This window comes from Protopterus annectens, chromosome 11.part0, assembly GCF_019279795.1.
Source record: "Protopterus annectens isolate FY-2018-M chromosome 11.part0, PAN1.0, whole genome shotgun sequence".
Classification (NCBI taxonomy): domain Eukaryota; kingdom Metazoa; phylum Chordata; order Ceratodontiformes; family Protopteridae; genus Protopterus; species Protopterus annectens.
Genome location: NC_056745.1, coordinates 877,787,738 through 877,805,582, shown reverse-complemented (window position 1 = coordinate 877,805,582; position 17,845 = coordinate 877,787,738). Strand labels below are relative to the sequence as shown.

Sequence of the window (17,845 nt, the reverse complement as noted above, 5' to 3'; positions counted from 1 at the left end):
TGCAGGTGCAGGAAATTGATGGCTGTCTGTTTTGTTCACCTTTACTCTTGTCATATTCAATGGTAATTATTTCAGAAATGGCCTGCATGCCCTACTTTCAGTAAAACAGATACTATTACTTAATTTATACTACACTACTTACATAGAGAAAACATACTAAATGCTGTCACGACACAGGCATTGCTAAATAAGTGTCCTATTACTATGGTCAAATTCCATGTGTAACAAGCATCATTATGCTCCAAAAGGCAGTTAATTACTGTAATGGTTGCTACGTGCATTATTGTAATGCCTCAAACGTCACTCAGGAGATTAGGAAAAACATTAACTGCTCAAAAGGTCAGAAATTATTCCTTAAATCAAAAATGGAGAGTTTAAAATGCCTGAAGTCAAAATAATTAATAACATGCATACTATACCTGACCATGGTACAACCCTGCATCCTGCATGGTGCTGTCAGGTTTGTTTAAAGGTTCATAGGTATTGCTCATGTACCTATTCCACAATCTGGTCTCTCTTTCATCTGGAATACTGAAAATCTTCCTCATCTCTTTTTCAATTTTGTCTGCATTTGGGAGCAAATTACATACATTTATTTGTACGATTTTAATGACGTTAAAAACAAAATACATTTCATCTTATGCTAATCCAAACACAATCTAAAAAAAAATGTTCTTTCATGAGCAGCCTGCACAGTATAAAGCATCCTCAATCAGGCTAGGTTATCATTTAATTCCTTCCATGCAGAGGTAAGCAAAGTACCACTCTGCATTACTTTATTGTGAAAATTGCGATTGGCCAGCTTTAGATTAGAGTCCGATCCAATAACCTAGAGTCTGAACAGGCTAACGTGGATCTAACATTATAGTCAAGTACATAATTTTCATTTATTCAACTAGCGAATGCTTTTGGTTTTCCATCTCATGCTCCTGCCTCAAATGTCACCTTCTATAACAAGGTATCAGAGAGTAGTATAGAACTGTACAATAAACTAGAACACTGACTTTATCCTCAGCCACACAACCAGAGACAGATGTTTTTTTCTACTGCAAGCAGAATCCAGTCAGTGAGGGTCATACAACATAATCAGTGACAAAGCCATTACAACTGTCTTTGTTTAAAAATCTGCCTCCTTTAATTGACTTCTTATTCCAAGATTACTGCTTCATTGTGTAAGACAGCCTTGGTTCTGCTTTTTTTTTTTTTTTTTTTAATTTACTCTATTTACATTTGTTAAATGGAAATGTTCAGATGGGACACCCCATTTTTTGCGGAGTCCTAACAAGATAACTTCAAGACAAAACACAAAACAAGAGCAGTACACAAAGTAATATACAGCAAACAACAGTACAAATATAGTAAGCAATGATAACAAAAATATCATGATTCAGTATGACTATTTACAATACAGTTATTTACAAGATTTGATACAATGTAAACAGAGCATGAGAAAAATGAAGGTGACAATTACAAATGACAAGTAATAGGAAATTATCTTATACAGTATGATGCAAAGTGAATAAAGTATAAACAAAATACGTGGAATACTCAGAAATAGACATACTAAGACAATAAAATTAACATCTATAACAGCCGAATTAAGAAAATTCAGTATTACAAATGGTTATCTGGCTGAGGAGGTATATAATAGAGCCCTAAATGATGTCACAGATTATATGACCAAGTGCTGTGAATATGAGTGGTCAGGAAGGATTTGAATGTGTACGTATTATGAGACTTACTTTGAGAGACAGCATATTCCACAACTTGCCACTGTAAGCAGAAAAAACTACACTACCATACTTACTGATTTAGGGATGTGGAGTGTGAAGTCTCTAAGGTAATAAGGCAATGCTTTCCAAGCATATAGAGAAGTTTATGAACAATACACGGTCGCAAGGCAGTTAGTGGCTGAATTCTAGACAGCCAAGATGATTTAGTGAGAGACAATGATGACTATGACTACTTCAGTAAGAGGCAAATAGTGCAATTCTGCTAAAGGCCTGTTCAAGTTCATACCACAGTTGAGGGGATAGGTTAGACAAAAGATGACTGCACTAAGGATGGTAGGGTGTACAGTGCCTGAAGGTGGACATTCCAAACTTGTCTTGCCTTTAATGGTTTGGCTCAGTTTAAATTTCCCCAGGTCTTTGGTGTCTCCAATACCATGATGGGAATGGACCCTATTCCCAAGTCAAAGTATGATTACAGTTCATGAACTTAGTTTTGTTTTAATCTTTGATGTTAGCCAAAAGTTATCTTCGCAACACTCACAATGTGCCAAGAATGGACTCCTTCTGTAACTCATACAGAGGTGCATGCAACAGTAGTAAATCTAAATATCAATGAAAACAAAAGACGGCCATCACACATTAGTCAGTGAGCCCAAAATTTATTACACCAACCAAAAACAGACCAGTATGAACACTGATGAAGGCTTTCATGCTGAAACCCATCTGTTTCTGCTTGGTGTAATAAATTTTGGGCTCACTGACTAATGTGTGCTGGTTGTCTTGTTTTCATGCTTGGATTTCTTGGGCTGTGCACCTTATCATACTGGCGTGGTAATTTATTTAAGTAAATACAACTGTAAATTCTTTTTTTGTGTGACCCATTGCTCCTACTGCTAATGGAACCGTCTGGGTACCCTTCTTCCACACTGCCCTCATTTCTGCCCACAAATCCTGGTATTTCCTGACTATATGTCTCTCTCTGTACATAAGAAACTGTTAATCACTGGGTGTAGCAAATTCAGTGATCAATGCTACCTTTGTTATTTTTCATAGAGTACTATACCTGCTTCGCTCACATCTATTTTTTTAACTGTTGGTAAAGGGTGATTCCATGTGATATAAATATCGTTCTCTATTAGGTTTTGTGGTCCAGGTCTCTAGTGCCTCTCAGCTACTTCAATATTGTAGAGTCTGCATAATCCCAAGCAACAGTACTGTCACATTACGCTTTTAGGTAGACAGGCCTTCTTGTCAGTGTATCACACCCAGCAAAATGTGCTGCTGCTATTTTCAGTTCTGTTTTACAGAACCTGCATTTTTGTCTGTTTCGCCCACACATTCAATGGACTTTGTAAACCAATGTGCATGCTGTCCAATTACTGGGTTGCCAATATTAAACTTTTCATCTTTTGGTTTAAATTCACTTCTCCATAACCATTCTTGCATCAGATCCTGATTGACAAGAGGTTGTTCCAGGAGTTTTCTGCACTTGCAACTATATTTAGGCCTTTTCCACATTTCTTACGGTCTCATCTGATCCTTCTCCTTATATTCTTTTTTTTTTTTTTTTTTTTTTTTTGGCAAATTCAGATGCTGCTTGATTTTTTCTACTAATGGTTTGCTTTCCATTCCCGCTTGGCACCGAAAAGCTTCAGCTAAACTAAGCATGGAAGTCATCTTAGACTTGTTCTCCTCGTGTTTTATAAGTATGCAATATTACTATTGCAAATCTATATGTGTAATCAGTTTCGAGGAGGCCATTACCTCCTTCAGAAAGTACAGTTGTGTACACTTACCATAAATGTAGATGTTCGAGTGTATTCAATGTTTCAGTCATCACATTTGGGTTATCCCTGCCAGGGTAGTCCGAATACCAGACACTTAGTATTTCTGCACCGGCTGCTGTCACTTGAGGACTGACGTCAGGTCGTCAGTAGTATAAAATAGGGCAGTCAATGCCATTACATCAGTTTTTCTTGTCTAACCTCTCAGGAGACCCCAAAGCAGGAGGCCAGGTTCTGGTGGAAGAACCCCACCAGTGGAAAATAAATACCAATATGTCCCTAATAAGGAAAGGAGAACAACGAGGAGGAATGGTAATAAAAGGAGAAAGAGAATAAAGGGGGGTGGAGGAAGGGAAACCAGGACTGCAACAGTGAATACACTCTAACATCTACATTTATGTTAAGTGTACACAACTGTACTATGTTCTTCGTGTTTCTCTGTTGCAGTCATCACATTTTGGTAGATTCTCAAAGCTAAGGAAATGGGTGGATGCAGGCAAGGAAACTAGGGGCTGGCTAGGATGCCCTGCAAGACTGCTGAGGCAAATCCTGCCTTGGATTTGGAGAAGAGAGGCAGGTGGTAATGCTTGGTTAAAGTGCGAACAGATGTCCAGGTGGCAGCCTCCAGGATGTCTCTGGTGGGGACTCCTCTGAGGGAAGCTGCAGAGGTGAAGGCTGGTCTGGGTGGAGTGTGTCCTGACCCCCTTGGGGGAGGCTTTCCATGCTGTTTGTAGCAGAAATGGATGCAGTGTGCTATCCATTTCCAAATGGTTTGCTTAGAGATGGCTTTGCCTTCTGTCCCTGTAGCAAAGCTAACCAGCAATTGATCAGACTTTCTGAAGGATTTATTCCTGTCCAGACAGAATCTGAGCTGTCTGTGCACATCTAGAGAATGAAGAATCAATTCCTCCTTGTTCTGGGTATTAGGAAAAAAGGAGGGCAAATGAATGGATTGGTTGAGAACCACACTAGACACCACCTTGGGCATGAAGGATGGGTTAGTTCTGAGGGATACAATGTCTGCATGGGAGATGATGAAGGGTTCCACAGCCATGAGTGCTTGCACCTCAAAGACTCTTCTGGCTGAAGTGATGGCCAGAAGGAATGCTGTCTTCCAGGAGAGAAATTTTAGCTCTGCAGAAGAAACTGGTTTGAAAGGGGGCAGGGTGAACTTTTCCAAGACAAAGTTAAGGTCCCAAGCTGGTGTTGGTACCCTTCTGGGTGGCCTCAAGTTGCTAGCCCCTCTGAGGAATTGTTTGATCAAAGGGTGTGAGAAAAGGGGCTGCTCAGTGGGACATGAGCAGAAAAAGCAGAGGCATGAATTTTTATAGGGGAGAAAGAAAGATCACTGTGTAGTAGGTCAGCTAGGTAATCCAGGATAAGAGGGATGAATGGCTGCGCTGTATTGGCTCCCTTTGCCTGGATCCAGGTGCAGAACATTTTCCATTTATTTGCATAAGACTTCCTGGTGCTAGGACATCTGGCCTCATGGATAACATCCAGAACCTGTTTATTGAGGATGGCAGATTGGTTCTGGGTAGGAATAAGCCAAGCTGCCAAATTGAGGGTCTGTAATTGGGGATGCATATATTCCCCATCTCTCTGGGTCAGGAGGTTTGGAATCTGATGAAGATGTCATGGAGGCAGCGGGGACAGGCTGTGCAGCAAGGGGTACCAGTGTTGTCGGGGCCATTCTGGAGCTATAAGAATGGTCCTTGGTTTTTCCTCCCTTATTCTGACAGTACCCTGGGGATGAGAGGGAGGGGAGGAGAGGAAAGGCATAGACCGATAGAATGACCCAGGGGAAGGACAGGGCATCCACTTTCCAAGGCATGCAGTGATGCTCCGTGGTGCAGAATTTGCTGAGCTGATGGTTGGTGTGGGAGGCAAAGAGGTCGACCTTGGGGGTTCCCCATTTCTGAGTTATTAGGGTGAAGGTACTTCTATTGAGTTGCCACTTGTGTGGGTACAGAAGATTTCTGCTTAATTGGTCTGCCAGAGAGTTGAGAGAGCCTGGTAAGAATTGTGCTAAGAGGTGTATTTGCATGGAAAAGGCTGTGACCCAAAGGGTCATGGCTAGCCTGTATAGAGGTAAGAGCGAATCCCTCTCCGCTTGTTGATGTAACACATCACAGTGGTGGTGTCTGTTTTCATCAGGAGAAACCCTGGAGAGAGAAGGGGTTTGAAAGCTATCAAGGCGTGCTGCACAGCCATCATCTTTTTGACTGATGTGCAGAGGAATTTGCTGTGAGCTCCATTGGCCCTGTATGCACCTGCCATCCAGATGTGCACCCCAAGCGTAGTCTGATGCGTCTGTGGTGAGGGTCTGGGTGACGGGGGGTGGGGAGTGGGGACAAGGGCAGTCCCTTGTTGTGAGAGCATGCTGTTGCCCACCAAAAAATTCCTTTCTGTGGCAAGGAATTACAGGTAGAAGAGTTTTCAGGTCTTGTGTTGTGACACCAAAGGCTCTTTAGGTACCATTGGAGTTTCCTCATATGCAGTTTGGCATATGGAATGAGTAGTATGTAAGATGCCATGAACCTCAGAGCTTGCAGCATCTTCCATGCAGATAGCTGGGACGTGGTGGCTAGTTGAGAGAAGTAGGCTGTCAAGAAAATGTGTTTCTCTGGTGTAAGGTATGCCATCTGGGATACTGTGCCCAGACTTGCTACAAGGAAAATTATCCTTTGGGTGGGTACCTGTTTGGATTATTTTTTGTTGACAGTACACACTAGGGAGGTTAGTATGGTCTTTACAAAAGCCAGGTGCTTGAGCAGCTTTTCCTATCTCTCTGCCTGAATAAGGCAGTTGTCTAAGTATGGGTAAATTTCAATACTTCTTTGTCTGCAAAAGGCAATGGCCGGAGCCAGACATTTTGTGAAAACTCTGGGAGCAGTAGATAAGCCAAAGGGAAGCGCAGAGAACTGAAAGTGTTGAGACCCTGCCCTGAATCAGAGATATTTCCTGCATGACTCCCTGATAGGAATGTGGATGTAGGCCTCTTTTAGATCAAGAGTGGCTAGCCAACCGTCCCTACAGAGCATGGGGAGCAGTTTCTGGAGGGTGAGAATTTTGGGATCACCAGGAAGGTGTTTAGAATGGATAGATCGAGGATGGGGCACCAGGTGCCCTCTTTTCTGGGCACCAGATAAAGTCCTGGCATATTTGTTCTGCAGGAACGTGCTCTACTGCCCTCATAGAGAGCAGGGAAAGGATTTGCTTTTGAGCCTCTGCCCACTGATTTGGTGGTAGATCTGGGAACCCTTATGGGGTTGGAATGGTGTGGAAGGAAAATTTGTATCCCTGAGGCACAACGTTCAAAACCCATTGGTCCTTCGTAATGGTGGCCCAGGTGCTCGAGTGAAGGGAGAGTTTTCCTCCTAGGGGTAAGTGAAGGTGGGTGGGGGGGGGGGTGGAGGAGGCGAGTCATTGTGAGTTCTTACCATAAGAGGGTGGCTTAGAACTCCCTGGTTTTGAAGTGGAGGTAGTCCACTGCTTAGATCTCTGCATTCCCTGAGGTTGCTGTCTGGGGGGGGATCTGTTTCCATGGGGCCTAGGCTGGGCCGGTTTACTCAGAGCAGGAAAGGACCAGTGCTTGGACGGACAATGCCTGCTGAACCTAGGGGACTGGACGTGTAAGAAATCCTTAACTGTTTGCAGAGATTTTGCTTTTTCTTCCATCTTTTTAAGACCTCTTCTGCCTTAGTGCCAAATAAGTTATCTTTGTGCAAGGGGGTATCCAACAATTTAGATTTGACATGGTCTGGCAGGGGTTGTTCCTTAAGCCATGCATGTCTTCTAATGGCAGATCCAGTGACAGCTGCCCTGCAAGAAGCTTCTAGGGTGTCAAAACCACAGTGCAAAGTGTGTTTAGTTACTTGACTTGCAGAATGAATTAAGTCTTGTAAATCTTTAGATTCTACCCAAGCAGGAAAGGAAGACATTTTTTGTTTAAGGAGTTGCAAAGTATGTTGCTGAAATTTCAGCATATGGAACTGACAATTTAGTGCACGGATAGCAAGAGTAGCTGATGTGTATACTTTTTTACCCCATCTGTCCAATGCTCGGGAATCCCTGTCTGAGGGGGTGGGATTCTTAGCAGAGGTTGCTTTAATCCCTTTTGGCCCTTGAGAAATGACCTCAGAGTCAGCTGTTGCATTTTTAAAAAGATATTTGTGCGAGTCAGAGACTATATAGTACCTGTCTGGTTTTCTGGGAGCAGGAGGGTAGGGGGTCAGGGGTCAAGCTGGCTTCAAGGAAATCATCATCCACAACATCCAGGACTGGGGGGATGGCCAAGGGTCTGTGTTGTGGAAGATCTAGGAATTTCCAGAGTCTCTTTTAGACTGTGGGTAGTCCTGACTTTCCCATTGGAAATGCTCCCTCAAAGTATGCAGGGTTTCCCCAAAAGAAAAATCCTCTGGGGGAAGAGGATGAAGGAATGGAGTCCTCTGCATCAGAATCCTCATAAGTGGAGAGAGGTTGCATGCCTTCATAGTCAGAGATGCATCAGATTCATCTGACTCTTCCTCAGACAAAACAGGGGACAGATCTCTTTTCCTTTTTGAGGGGGAAGCTTGAATTTAAGCATTTGAGAATGAGGCAAGGTAGCAGGCGCCTGAGAGCGCGTCGTCAGTTTCTTGGGTGTGGTTTGATCCCTGGGCCTAACAAACCTGGTCGTTTTTGAAAGAATGGTAGTTGCGAAAGAAGACTTCAGTTTGTGTCAATATTCGGCAGTGCGAAGAACTTCCTCGGAAGCTGGTGCCTGCTCAGCGGCTCCGGACCCATCCAAGGTAGAGACGACCGCAGGATCCTTAGTCGAAGAAGAATTTTGTGGCATACCGGACTCTGAAAGGGTCTCAGTAGCAGCCTGCAAATCAACTGAAGCAGGCATCAGGGGCTGCCAAAGCGCCTCACTGAGTACCGGAAGACTGACGAGTAAGCTTAATGGAAGCGTTGTCGGTAGGTATGGAACTGTGCGGTCTGTCTCTGTCTTTAGCTTTACGTGTTTTTGGAAGATCTGCTGTCGGCTGCCCTACCAAAGCCATATCGGAATTTGAGAACTGTAAATGAAAACATCTGGCTACAATAAGGGCCCGACGATGGATAGTTCTGGTGTTGAACTAAGCACAGAAACGACAACGGGGGACGTAGTGTTCTGGGCCTAAACAAGTGCTACAGTAAGAGTGGAAGTCTCGGTGTGGTATTTGCTTTCCACAGGCGAGAGAATTATTAACTTTTTCTGACATCGGTTAGTGCAAGAAAAAAGGATCCCTAATGGGGTACTTAGCTTTAGAAGACTACAACTTCAATTCAGAAACAAACACTCAGGTAGCATCCAACCATCACTCATGCGAACTGCTTCTGCTTCGGGCTCCATGGCAAGGAAGACTGGTGTAATGGTGTCAGCTGCCTTACTTTATACTACTGATGACCTGACGTCAGTCCTCAAGCGACAGCAACCAATGCAGAAATATTAAGTCTCTGGTATTCGAGCCGGCCAAAGGCCATCCTGGCAGGGATAAGCCAAATGTGATGACTGCAACAGTGAAACACGAAGAACATCAAGGAATATATCATCTTGGTAAACACTGATTTTTATATATAATTTAATAACCTTTAAGCATTTTTCTTGTTTTCCTGTCCAACTGATCCAGTACCTTTTGGGGCCAGTAAATCACCCCAAAACTAAGTAAGAACAAGAACAGTAAATTGGTTTACAGCTTGGACTTAATAGATGTCAGGACTATTTTCAGTATTCATGTTTAGTCTTCTAAAATACTTCTTACTGAGTTTTGTTCACATTTGTTCATGTTTTTGTCAATCTTTCATCAATTCCCAACTATTTACACATTCCCTCCTGTTCAACTTCCTTTATATCACATTCATGTTCCAGACTATTTTCTTGGTGCTGCAGCTTTCCAGCTTTAAATGACTGTTTTGCACATTTATCAAGACCAAATGACATTCTTATATCATCTGAGAAAGCTTCAACCACTTCCAGTTGTGTTTTTAGCTCCTCATCTGATTAACTATACAGTTTTAAATCATCCACAAAAAACGAGGTCTTCTTTCCACTTTGTTGTCTTCTGAGAGCTAAATCGTAACCATGACCTAATCTGTTAAGTAGACGGCTTAATGGGTTAAAGGCAAGACAGAAGAGCAGCGGCAAACAGTCACCCTGGAATATCCCACACTAAATTTTTATGCCTGGGACAAAAACATTGTCCCTCATCACAGCTTAATAGCAAAGTGGTTTGTCGCTATTTCATGGTCACTGCAACGTAACTGATCAATGCATCTTTAAGCACTCCTTTATCCATGATTATGGGATGCTATCAAATGTTTTTTGTAAACTAGCCCTGCCATACTTAGATTCTTCCCCTTTTTATAGTTTTCTATTATGAGTAACAAATGATCCCTTATCCCATAGGACTTGCTTCTCCTACCCTTTTGTTCTATTGTCATGAATGAGTTTTCTTCTAAATGACTATAAACTCTTGTCAGCATCAATTCCGTTCTACAATGTACACATTGTCAGAAGGCAAGTTATTGGTGTAGTTTTTAAGAAAGCTTGCAGGTTCACTGTTAAGGAGTATTATTTTTCTTGTTGTTAACTAAGTTGGTGTCTGTTTGGGAATCGCATACAAGAAGTTCTTACTCAGGGCTAAATCCCCATGTAAAAGTTAATATTATAAAATAAAACCACCACACCAACACAAAGCAAAACTGACTTGAAAAGAAAAACGTGAAGTAAGGACAAATAAATCACTGCAAATACCAACAGTGAATTTGATGGTGTACCAATTTACTAAGATGTATTTAAATAATGAAGTGTGAGATTGTTGTCATAGTTCTGAAGAAGTTCGTTGTATTAAACTGAATGAAAGCGCACAGTTTGGTGTTTGCAGTGATTTATTTGTCCTTACTTCACATTTTTCCAAGATGTTAATACTTTTAGCCAGAACTTAGGCACCTGGGGCTGGAGTTTTCCATTTAGGAGCTTTTCTTACTGTTTCAATTTCACTGGCCGTTACTTCAACCCGTTTCATATCCTGTGGATTTGAATTTCTTACCATTTCTTTTACTTCTGCCATCCATTCAGCATCTTTACTATGTTCCTCAGTGTCTTCACAGGTATTTCTCCAAAATGTGTTTATTTCTTCTTTTTTGGTGGTGTTTCTATACTTTTTGCTTTGTGTCACAATTATCTATAAAACTTTTTTGGGTCATCAGTGAATTACTTATTTTGTATTTTTCCTTTACATTTGTGTATCTTCCAAGTTTTCTGCCTGTGCTGATTGTTTGTGTCTTTCAGCTTTTCCTGGTTAGGGGTCGTCACAGCGGAACTCTGGTCCGCTAATGATTGGCAGTACATTTTTACATGCCGAGTTGCCAGCTCTGACGCACAACCTTCAACAAAGGTACACCCAGTCACGCATGTCTCCACACAAAAGACGATCTAGCTGAGAATCGAACAGGACAACGTCATACTGTGAGGCGACACCACCACCGCAGTATCTTTAGCTTATTATTTGCAGTAGTGTACGGTAGGCCCAGGTCTGCTCTAATACTGCACGTTGGATTTCATCACAATCTAAGTACTTTTGTTGATCTGTTCCCTCTTCTATGCTCTTCTAACAGTGACACTTCTGGTCTTTAATTGCTTTACAGTTTTCTCTATTTGATGCTTCCATGACAGTATTTGATTTCTTCCCTGCCTTTCCCTTACTGCTCTGTGTTTTTGTTGTAGGACTCTCCTGTTATTAACTTAGTTGCATGGTAATATAGTCTATTTACTTCTGTTATATCATATGAATTTCTGTTAACAGCCTTGATTACTGTGTTCCTCTGTTTTATCAGACTTGTAACATTATCGGTCTTATTGATTTTATGTTATCTATTTCCTTCTTCGATCTTAATATGTCTATTCATCTCTATTAAATCAAGCAACTCTTCCCCATTTTTTTTCTAAACTGAGAGCACATTCTTTGCTCTCTACTTTCTGTTGGCATTCTATAGAAAAAAAAGTTATGCACTCACCATAACGTTCCATCTGAGTAGTTGTACTTCATTTGTCTTCAACCTGTGGGTTACGGGATCTGTATCGAATCCGAGCCGACAACTTTTATTAGCATCAGCTCCGAGCTTCAAACTCCTCCCATTACCCATAATACACCTCCACTGCCTTCCATCCCCAGATTGAGTTTGCAGAACCTTATACTGATAACCCGACCTGAAAAATGTTCTTGTGACCTATACTGCAGCCCGTAGGCTGATCATACGCCAAGGTCCGGGGGAAGGAGGAGGGGACGGTTGAAGACAAATGAAGTACAACTACTCAGATGGAATGTTATGGTGAGTACATAACTTCTTTATCTGAAGTAGTTTACTTCATTTGGTCTTCAAACTGTGGGACAGAGTCCTCAGCTACTAAACTCCTGGGAAGCCCTCATGGAAGGATATTCCGGAGCACCGCAGAACCAAAGGATGCTCTCCTTCTGGAAGTCAAATCCAATTTGTAATGAGAAATAAATGTAGGAGATGAGGACCAAGTAGCTGCAGAAAGTACAGTTGTGTACACTTGCCATAAATGTAGATGTTCGAGTGTATTCACTGTTGCAGTCATCACATCTGGGTTATCTCCCTGCAGGTAGCCCTCAGCCGGCCTGAATATCAGTGTCTTCAGATTTCTGCATCAGATGCTGTCGCTTCTTCCTTGATGTCAGGTCGTCAGGGGTATAAAACATGCAGCTGACGCCATTGCATCAGTTTTTCTTGCCCCAGATGTCAGGTGCCCCCACAATAGGAAGCTATTATATGGTATGGTACACCCCCAGCAAAAAGCAAATACAGATGAGATAACATATGTCAAACAAAAAGGAAAGGCAGAAGCAAGAGGAGTCAGGGGGCTGTAGGGAGGGTAACCAGGACTGCAACAGTGAATACACTCGCACATCTACATTTATGGTAAGTGTACACAACTGTACTATGTTCTTCGTGTTTCACTGTTGCAGTCATCACATTTGGGTAGATTCCCAAAGCTAAGGAAGTGAGGAGGAAGTTAAAGAGCATTAGGGCCAGCTATTAATCCCTGCAAGACTGCAGAGGCAAATCCAGCTCTGGATTCAGAAAAGATAGTTAAGTGGTAATGCTTGGTGAAGGTATGTATAAAGCTCCAGGTAGCAGCTTCTAGGATGTCCCTGGTAGGGACCCCTCTCAGAAATGCCGCCGAGGTAGATGCAGCCCTGGTGGAATCTGATCTTATCCCCCATGAGGGGTAGGTTTTCCATGGTGCTTGTAGCAGAAATGGATATAATGGCTATCCATTTCGAAATGGTTTGCTTTGAAATAGCCTTGCCCTCTACCCCTGCAGCAAAGCTAACTAGCAGCTGTTCAGATTTTCTGACAGACTTAGTCCTGTCCAAATAGAATCTAAGTAGTCTGTGCACGTCCAGAGTGCAGTATTCATTCCACTTTGTTTTGTGGATTAGGGAAAAAGGTAAGCAAATGAATGGACTGATTTAGGGCCACAGAAGACACCACCTTGGGTATAACAGAAGGATTAGTCCTGAGGGAAACCCTGTCTGCATGGAAGATAATGAATGGTTCCCACTGCCATGAGGGCCTGTAATTCACACTCTTCTAGCTGAAGTAATGGCTAGAAGGAAGGCTGTTTTCCAAGAAAGGAATTTCAACTCAGCTGTAGCAGCTGGTTCAAAGGTGGGGGGGGGGGGGAGTGAGCTTTTCAAATACAAAGTTAAGGTCCCAGGCTGGAGTGAGAGCTCTCCTGGGGGGGGGGGGGGGGGTCCTTACATTTTTTGCCCCTATAAGGAATTGCTTTAGCAAGGGGTGAGAGAAGAGGGGTGGCTCAGTATTATAATGTACTGAAATGGCAGAGGCATGAATTTTAATTGACGAGAAGGATAGGCCCTTCTGGAGCATTTCTGTTAAATACTGTAGAATATGAGGTAAGCTGGGTACTACTGTGCCCATCCCGAGCTAAGCTCCAGGAACAGTAACTTTTCTACTTTACAGCATAGGATTTTCTAGTATTAGGCCTCCTTGCCTCCATACTGACATCCAGTACCTGCTTACTGAGGGATGCTAGGGGAGCGCTTAAGGAATAAGCCAGGCTGCAAGGTTCAGGGTTTGAAGCTGAGGGTGCAGAATCTGGCCCGCCTGCTGGGACAGCAGGGACGGGGTCTGTGGCAGGTGCCATGGTTGCAGCAGTGTCATACTGTGCAAGACGGGGTACCAGTGCTGGCGTGGCCAGTCTGGTGCAATCAGTATTGTCCTTGGCTTGTCCTGTTTGATCTTTAGTAGGACCTTCAAAAGGAGAGACAGAGGGGGAAAGGCATAAACTGAGATGCTTTCCCAGGTGAAGAACAGGGCATCCACTTTTCAAGCTTAGCTGTGGGGGAGTTCATGTGCAAAATTTGTGCAATTGGTAGTTTTGAGGGGAGGCAAACAGGTCAACCTCTGGAGTCCCCCATTTGTTCCTCAGGAGGTTGAATATTTTGGGTTCTAGTTTCCATTCGTGTGGGTCCATGAGATTTCTGCTGTTGTCCTCTGCCAGTGAATTTAGTTTGTCTGGCAGGAATTGAGCTTCCAGGTGTACCTGGTAGCTCAAGCTGTGTTCCACAGAGCTATGGCTAGTCTGCAGAGAGGGTACCAGTGGGTTCCCCCCTGCTTGTTTATGTACCACATAACTGTGGTGTTGTCTGTCTTTACCAATAGTTGCCCTGGAAGAATACGGTCTTTGAAGGCTGTCAGGGCATTCTGTACAGCTAATATTTCTTTCTGATTGACATGCAGGTGCATCTGTCTTGGGTTCCATCTGCCCTGAATGCACTGCCCTGCCATGTGAGCCCCCCATGCATAGTCTGATGCGTCTGTTAGGGTTTTGGCGGCAAGGGGTAGAGTGAAAGGGAGTCCCTTATTGTGGTAGCAGGCCTCTGCCCACCAAAGGAACTCTGTCTTCATACAAGGAATGACAGAAATCATTGTTTCCAGCTCCTGAGAATGTTGAAACCATAGGCTTTTTAGATACCACTGGAGTTTCCTCATATGCAGTCTTGTATATGGAATTAGTAAAATGCAAGAGGCCACAAACCCCATGGCTTGCAGTATTTTCCTTGCAGATAACTGGGGTTTTGTGGCCAAAAGTTTGAAGTAGGTTGTCAAATAAACGTGTTGCCCCGGAGTGAGGAATGCAATCTAGGAAGTTGTGTTCAAGCTTGCTCCCAGGAATACAATCTGTTGGCAGGATACTAGGTGAGATTTCTTTTCGTTGATGGTGTACCCCACAGAGGTTAGAAGTCTCATTACAAATGCCAGGTGTTGTAATATCCAGTCCTGGCTTTCTGCCTGAATAAGACAATCGTCCAAGTATGGGTAAATTTGAATATTTCTCTACCTGCAAAATGCAGTGGCTGGAGCTAGACACTTTGTGAATACCCTGGGCACAGTAGATAAGCCAAAGGGAAGTGCAGAGAACTGATACTGCATGGAGCCTGCCCTGAAGCGTAGGTATTTCCTGCAAGATTCCCTTATTGGGACGTGGAGGTAAACTTCCTTTAAGTCTAGGGTTGCCAGCCAGGCATCCTTGGCTAGTATGGGAAGAAGCTGTTGCAGAGTTGGCATGTTGAATTTTGGAACTACCAGAAAGGTGTTGAGAATAGAGAGGTCCAGGATGGGACACTACAAGTTGTCTTTTCTGGGTACCAGAAAAAGTCTTGAATAAAAACCTTGTCCCCTTTGTTCTGCTGGGACAGGTTGAATAGCTCTGATATTTAGAAGAGAGAAACTGCTATTGGGCCCCCACCCACTGGTTTGGGGGTAGGTCTGGCCACCCATGTGGGGTTGGTAGTGCGTGGAAATGGAATCGGTTTCCTTGGGAAACCATGTTCAAAACCCATTTGTCCTGGGTAATGAGTTCCCAGTTTTTTGCATGCAGGGCAAGCTTTTCTCCCAAGGGAGCAGGTAGTTGAGCAGGGCTCGGAAGGGTTAAGTCACTGCGCCATTTTTCCGTAGGGGGGTGGCTTACTACTTCCTGCATTGGAAGTGGGAGCTCCCACTGTTTAGGTCTGTACGTAGCCTGAGATTATAACCTAGGTGGTCTGCTGTTCCTGGGTTTGGACTGAGAAGGCCTTAACTAGGCTGGAAAGGGCCAATTCTTGGAAGGCCAATGCCTACTGAATCTGGGAGGCTGCACTTGTAAGAAATCCTTAACAGTTTGCATAGATTTAGCTTTTTCCTCCATCCTTTTAAGGACTACTTCTGCTTTGTTGCCAAAAATGTGGTCTTGGTATAAGGAAGCATCCAGTAATTTAGCTTTTACATGATCTGGCAAGTTTTGTTCCTGAAGTCAAGCATGCCTTCTAATTACAGACCCAGTGACAGCAGCCCTGCAAGATGCTTCTAAGGCGTCAAAACCACATTGCAAAGTACGTTTACCAACTTGTTCTGCAGATTGCATTAAATCCTGTAATTCTTTATGTTCAGTACAGCCAAGAATCAACATAATTTTCTGTTTATGTAGCCCCATAACATGCTGCTGATTTTAACATATGAAACTGGCAATTTAAAGCCCTATTGGCCAAAGTAGCAGACGTGTATATCTTCTTACCCCATCTGTCTAAAGGCTCTAGAATCTCTATCAGAAGGGGTAGAATTTTTGGCAAACGTAACCTTAATGCCTTTTGGTCCTTGGGAAATGGTCTCTGGATCCGCAGAAGGATTCTTGAAGAGGAACTTGTGAGAGTCAAGTACTCTGTAGTACCAGTCAGGTTTTCTGGGAGCTGGAGGTAAAGTGTCTGGGGTAAGGCTAGATTCCAAGAAAGCATCATATACAATGTCCAGAACAGGAGGGATAGGTAAAGGCCTGTGTTAAGGTAGTAGTAAGAATTCCCTAAGCCTCTTTTTAGAGTCAGAGTAATCCTGGCTTTACCAGCAGAAATGCTCCCTAAGAATGTGCAAGTTTTCACGGAAAGAAAAATCCTCTGGAGGGGGAAGCAGGGGGTATAGAATCCTCTGCATCAGAATCCTCATAAGTAGATAAGGGCAAATCCTGGTAATCAAAAGGAGCAGAAATATCAGATTCCTGATCAGAAGAATCAGAAGAAAATCCGTTCTAGGTCTCAGAGGGGGAAGGCTGGCTTCCTCTAATTAAGGTAACAAGGTCTTCAGCCATTCAAAGCATTTGTTTTTTAGGCATATGGGCCTGAGTCTGCGGTTTGGTCAGTTTTCTAGGCGTGGTGCATGTTTTTGGCCTGGAAGAAAACGATGGTGTCAGTTTAATATGAATGTCTGTAGGCCTGAATACACCCTCAGAAGCTGGTGCCTGCACAGCAGCTTCAGATCCATCCAAGGTAGAGACATCTGCAGGTTCCATAGTCGAAGAAGCATCTCGCGGCATACCGGACTCCGAATGGGTCTCAGTACAGGCCTGCGAATCAGAAGTAGTGGGTATCAGGGGCTGCAAAAGCGCCTCACTGAGTACCGGCGGACTGGCAACTAGCTTAACGGAAGCATTGTTGGCAGTTTTGGACCTATGTGGTCTGTCTGTCTTTATCCTTACATTTTTTCGGAATATCGGTAGTCGGATGGCTTGACAAAGCCATTTCGGAGTACACAGAACGAGTACGAAAATAATTAGCTGCAAAAATAGCCTGACGACGAATAGTTCGGGCGTTGAACAAGGCACAAAACCGACAACTAGGGACGTCGTGGTCTAGGCCTAAACAAGGGATGCAGTAGGAATGAAAATCTCTATGCAGGTATTTACTTTCCACAGGTAAAACAATTGTTTACTTTTACTGTCATCTAGAGCAAGAAAAAGGATACCCAATGGGGTACTTAGCTTTTTTGAAGACTTCGGGTCTGAAACTCGAAAACGAAAATTTCAGGAGTCTGCCGACCGGCACTTGCGAACTGCTTCTGCTTTGGGCACCGCATGGCAAGAAGACTGATGTAATGGCATCAGCTGCATGTTCTATACCCCTGACAACCTGATGTCAAGGAAGAAGTGACAGCATCCGACGCAGAAATCCGAAGACTCTGGTATTCAGGCCGGCTGAGGGCTACCTGCAGGCAGATAACCCAAATGTGAGGACTGCAACAGTAAAACACGAAGAAAGTACAGTTGTGCACACTTACCATAAATGTAGATGTTAGAGTCTATTCACTGTTGCAGTCAACACATTGGGTTATCTGCTTGCAGTAGCCCTCAGTCAGCCTGATTATCAAAGTCTTGGGTCCTGCGTCGGTTGCTGCCTCATCTTCCATGACGTCAGCGGTATAAAGCATGCAGCCGACACCATTACA

At 43.4% G+C, this 17,845-nt stretch overlaps 1 protein-coding gene across 6 annotated transcripts in view; it reads right to left on the bottom strand.

Annotated features, from left to right (window-relative positions):
* Window positions 1-17,845, bottom strand: part of USP15 (ubiquitin specific peptidase 15) — a 2,212,142-nt gene that overhangs the window by 1,672,709 nt on the left and 521,588 nt on the right. For all 6 annotated transcript variants that reach the window (XM_044088286.1, XM_044088282.1, XM_044088284.1 and 3 more), the window contains one exon: window positions 420-565. In XM_044088286.1, coding sequence (XP_043944221.1) covers window positions 420-565 — 146 coding nt within the window. The remainder of the gene's footprint in view (window positions 1-419; window positions 566-17,845) is intronic.